The sequence below is a fragment of the Pteropus alecto genome, unplaced genomic scaffold, assembly GCF_000325575.1.
Source record: "Pteropus alecto unplaced genomic scaffold, ASM32557v1 scaffold35, whole genome shotgun sequence".
Lineage (NCBI taxonomy): Eukaryota > Metazoa > Chordata > Mammalia > Chiroptera > Pteropodidae > Pteropus > Pteropus alecto.
Genome location: NW_006437828.1, coordinates 13,637,977 through 13,642,934, shown reverse-complemented (window position 1 = coordinate 13,642,934; position 4,958 = coordinate 13,637,977). Strand labels below are relative to the sequence as shown.

General features: G+C 64.0%; 1 protein-coding gene across 1 annotated transcript in view; it reads left to right on the top strand.

Moving 5' to 3' along the window:
- The window catches only part of ARHGEF10 (Rho guanine nucleotide exchange factor 10), a 69,145-nt gene that overhangs the window by 9,099 nt on the left and 55,088 nt on the right, over positions 1-4,958 (top strand). Inside the window, exon 2 of the mRNA XM_015591802.2 lies at positions 3,350-3,407. Within this exon, the coding sequence (XP_015447288.1) occupies positions 3,380-3,407 (28 nt within the window). The 5' untranslated portion in view covers positions 3,350-3,379. The remainder of the gene's footprint in view (positions 1-3,349; positions 3,408-4,958) is intronic.

Genomic DNA, 4,958 nt, shown 5'->3' with positions numbered 1-4,958 from the left:
AGGAGGCTGTCCCCACGCTCTGCTCTGTGCTCTGTGCTCCTTCCTCCTCGGGGAGTCTCAGCCTCCCCTGCAGCATGGATGGCCTTGGGGGAGAAGTGACCCTGACACCCCCTCAGGTCACCCCCTCCTCCCGTGGGCCCCAGTGTAGCCTCAGACAGTGTGGGCTGTGTGGGCAGCTCCAGCCCTGGCATTGTGTCTGGGAGGGAGGGGCCGTGGGGCCAGGCTGCCCTCGACAGTGGTGAGAGAGAAGGCCCCGTGCTTGGGGGACAGACAGCGGCCTCGTCCGGGCCTGACTGACCAGGCACACGTCGCCCAGCACCCTCTTTCTCCTTGGCCGCATTTAGTTGCACTCGCGCCGAATGCAGGCCCGGCTGGCACCCAGGGGCCCAGCAGGCCCCCTGCCAGCGAGGCAGGGGTCAGACTCCAGCCCCGTTTTCCCACGGTGTTCCTGTTCCAAGGCTCGTCGGTGACGGGCCTGCGGCTGCGGGGGTCCCAGCCGAGGGGCCGGGGCCTGCACCCTGCCGTCCCTTGCTCTCCTCGCTCCCTCCTTCTGGTGGCGGGGAGGCAGGGCTTTGCGCTCGCTCCCTGCGGCCTTGCCCCGGAGCTCAGCCACTCGGTCAGCTGCCCTCTCCCGGTCTGCTCCGCCCGCCCCAAGCCCAGGCACCACGTGGCCTGGGGAGTCCCAGGGAGGCCCGGGCAGGGCGGGACCGGACCAGCCCCAGGATTAATCCGGGAAGGAGACCCTCCCTGCCACAGGGGGCTGCCTGCTGTTTTGTTTTAGGAAAATAATATATCATTATGAAACATCTCAAAGACATTGCCAAGTGAAGATAGCTTAGTCCTGGGTAAGTTTTGACATCGTAACTGTGTAGGTGGTTTTGAGTTTTTTGAGAAACTCCTGGACCGGAGGGCTTGAGCGTGGATGCCACGGTCGTGCCCTGGGTGCAGGCAGGCCTCCCGGGCCCGTGCTGGGTGCTGGGGAGGCCTTAGGCCCTGCGCGTCTCCTCGAGGACAGCGGTGACACGGGGACCTGGGCTGAATGTGCAGATTCACCGTGACCGCAGGCCGGAGCAGGTGCTGCGCGTTCCGGAATGCCGGGCATGGCCAGATTCTCTGGGGACACTCAGACTGGCGGGCGGCCACGCCTGTCCCTTGTTCAGTGTCTGAGACACGAGGAATGGCCCAGGAGACAGGCAGGGCGGACGGAAGACAGTGAACAACTGTGCACGAGGGCCCGGGGTGGCCTCCGTGCTCACCCACCAACCCGAGGACGCTGTGCGCCTGATGGCTGACCCGCCACGCCGCGTGTGTGACGGGCACCACATGTGTGACAGGTACCGTGTGTGTGACAGGCACCATGTGGGTGATGGGCACCGTGTCATTCGGGCCACACTGCCAGGCATATGTGTGCATGTGTGTGTGCGTGCACATGTGTGTGTGTGCATGTGTGCGTGCATGTGCACGTGCAGTGTGTGCATGCTCACATGCGTGCATACATGTGTATTGTGTGCATGTGTGTATGCATTGTGTGTGTGCGTGTGTTGTGTGCACCTATGTGCGTGTGTGTGTGCGTGCGTGTGTATGCATGTGTGCATGTGCCTGTGCACGCGCAGTGTGTGTGCATGCTCGTGTGTGCATGCACGCGTATTATGTGTGCATGCGTGTATGCATTGTGTGTGTGCATGTATGTGTGCACGTGTTGTGCATGCAGGTGCGTGCATGTGTGCATGCATCATGTGTGCATGTGTGCACATGCATGCATTGTGCGTGTGCATTGTGCGCATGCATGCATGTGTTGTGTGTGCCTGTGCGCACATGCAGCATGTGTACATGCTTGCATGCGTGCATGCATGCGTATTATGTGTGCATGCATGTATGCATGTGCGTGTGTTGTGCGTGCCTGAGTGGGCACAGTGTGTGCATGTGTGTTTATGCGTGTGTGAATGTGTGCACACATGCATGTATGTGAATGTGCGTATTTTGTGTGCATGTGTGTGCATACGTTGTGTGTGCATGTATGTGTGCATTACATGCTTGCATGCGTGCATGCATGCGTATTATGTGTGCATGCATGTATGCATGTGCGTGTGTTGTGCGTGCCTGAGTGTGCACAGTGTGTGCATGTGTGTTTATGCGTGTGTGAATGTGTGCACACATGCATGTATGTGAATGTGCGTATTTTGTGTGCACGTGTGTGCATGCGTTGTGTGTGCATGTATGTGTGTGCATTGTGTTTGCATGTGTGTGCCTGCATGTATGTATTGTGTGTGCATGTGCACGTGCGTGTGCATGTGCGTGCGTGTGTTGTGCATGTGTGTTGTGCATACATGCGTGTGTGCATGTGTGTATGCATTATGTGCGTGCATGTGTGCATGTGTGTGCATGTGTGCGCAGTGTGTATGGGGGGCGGTGAAGTGACATAAATAGGAGACTCAAGAGCTGAGACCGTGGGGACTAGGTGACTGGCCAGGTGAGAGCAGGTGACAGCAGAGAGAGCAGACGGCCCTCCCGCCAGCTGCCCCGTCCCCGTGGCAGACTGCAGGGCCGCCCTGATTTTGAAGTGGCCTTGGCTGTGTCCCCTGTAAATGCCCGAACACATGGCCATTCTTTTAGCTAGGTTAAAGGGACTCGCCGGGATGGCCGGTGGCCTGGGTGCTGCCATGGAGCCTCACCGGCCCTCGCCGCCGGTCCTCGCTGTGGGACCGCAGTGACGTGACTGTGGGCGGGGGCGGGGCTGTCACGTCCTCCCCCGGTCCCTTCGTGCTTCTCCCTGACGTGTCTGTGGGGTCCTTGGAGGACTGGGAAGGTCGCTTCTGCTGCGCTGCCTCCGGGGCGTTGGCGGGTCAGCGGGCCCCCTGCAGGTTGGTGGTGGGCCCCCCGGCACATGGGCTCGGGTCACAGGCGGCCACCCCAGGGAGCGAGGGCCCGGGCGTCCCACCCGTCCAGGGGAGCGGGGACTGCGGGAAGGAGGAATCAAAGTGGGAGCTGCAGGGGAAAGGTCAGCCCGGTCTCGTCCTGCGTGGTCCGTCTTCCTGCAGAGCCCACACTCGAGGAAGAGCAGGAAAGCCATGTGACTCGATGTGCATTTGTCCCCTGAGCTGGGGTCCGACGTGGAGCAGAGGAGACTTGGGGGTGTTGGGCTGGAAGGGGCCAGCCGCAGTCGGGGTGCAGAGCCAAGCCCGGGAGCGGGGACGCGGACTCTGTTCTCATTCCAGGCTCCTTCTGGGAGGTCCCTGTCCTGGGATCCCAGGGTGGGGAGGTCTTCAGTGACGCTGTGACTGACAACCTGCCTCCTGCAGGGTTGTCCCCGAGTCCCCTGATCCTGACGCCTGTCCTTCCTTCCCCGCAGGGACCTGGGCCGAGGCCTCAGCACTGCAGCATGGACCTGCCCGAGCCCGCTGCACGAGGTAAGGACTCCTCGGCGGGCGCCCTGTGGGGGTGGCCCTCCCCGGAGCCCCTGACCGCCGTGTGGGCCGCACAGAGGTGGGTGTGGTGCGGCCCGGGGGGCGGAGCTCTGGTGCTCTCCCCTGGGGCGTCCTGGCCGGTGGCCGCCCCATGTGGACCGAGCTGGGCTCCCTGCGGCCCCCCTCTTCCCTGAGGCCTCTCCAGGCCCCGATAGGCTGGGCAGCGTCCATGCCGCGTCCTCCTTCGGTTGGGCTCGCCCAGGGCCAGCAGGCCGTGTCCAGCTGCCAGGCCCATGGGGGCTGCGAGGCCGGGGCCCACACTTTCTTTTCCTCTGCCTCCCTCTTTGCTGGAGGGACCAAGATTGGGCAAGTCCCCAGGCACCCCCAGTGGACACGGTGCTCCCAGCCCTCAGAGCCCAGGGTCTCCGGTCCCCCAGGGGTCGGCTGGGCCACACGTGTGCAGGATGGCCAGGCACCAAGCTGGGGACGGGACCACGGTGCATGGACACGTTCGTCCTGGCGCATGTGGCCTGCGGGAGACCCGCGGGCTCTGTCCCCGTTCTGCCGGTCACCAGTGCTGCTCTGGCCTCGCTCCTGTGCCCTTCGCAGCTGCGGCCTCGGTACAGACATGGCCGGGCCCTCGCCTCGGTGCAGACACGGCCGGGCCCTCGCCAGCAGAGGCGCGGTGCACTCTGTCGCGGCCGTCACCTTATCGTGGTGGCCGTCACCTTATCGTAGTGGCTGTGCAGCGTCTCCGCGGTCGGCCTGTGTTTGGAACAGGTGGAGGGTCAGGCTGTTCGCTCCTCAGGCAGATGGGGACGGGGACCGCAGTGGGTGATGGAGAGAGGGCAGAGCCCGGGGCGCGACTCCCAGAGACGGCGGGCGCTGGCTCGCAGTGAGAGGTTCCCGCACCGTGGACCAGGGTCCGTGGTGCGAGACAGATGCCAGCGGCCGCGTTTGGTGTCCCGGAGCTGCGGGACCTGGCTGAGCCTCGCGTCCCTCGGCACCTCTGTTCCCCGTCCGCTCACGTGCTGGGCCCGGCGCGGGGGGCCTGGGCCTGTTCTCGCGGTGGCTCTGGTCAGTGCAGAAGGCGCGGGCTTCGGGGTCTCCTCGGCTAGGTCCATCGTGATTGTTTTACTCGAGACTGAGACAGCGACTGACTGTTGCTCACCGTGTCACGTCCCTATCGAATGGCACGGGGGCCGTGTGTCCTTCCCCAAACCAGAGTGCTGTGCCCCGGACCGCTGCCCGCCAGCAGAGAGCTGACGTCCGAGGACGTGCGGGGAGCGGCTGACGCCAGTCTGCGTGCTCGGGGCACGCTGCGTGATGCCCGCCCTCCGTGTGACGCCTGCGGAGGGCCCGTGCCTGGGGGGTCGGCTCCGGGCCCTCAGCTCCGTTCCTGGGTCTGCGTGACCTTTGTGCTGCACTTGGCTCCGTACTGTGTGTCGATGTTGATTCATGAGCACGTGGTGGCCTAATGCAGGCAGCTGGCGGCGAGTGCAGGCACAGGAGGAGGCCAGCAGGAGGGGTGCGGACCCCCGGGGGTGGCCCGTG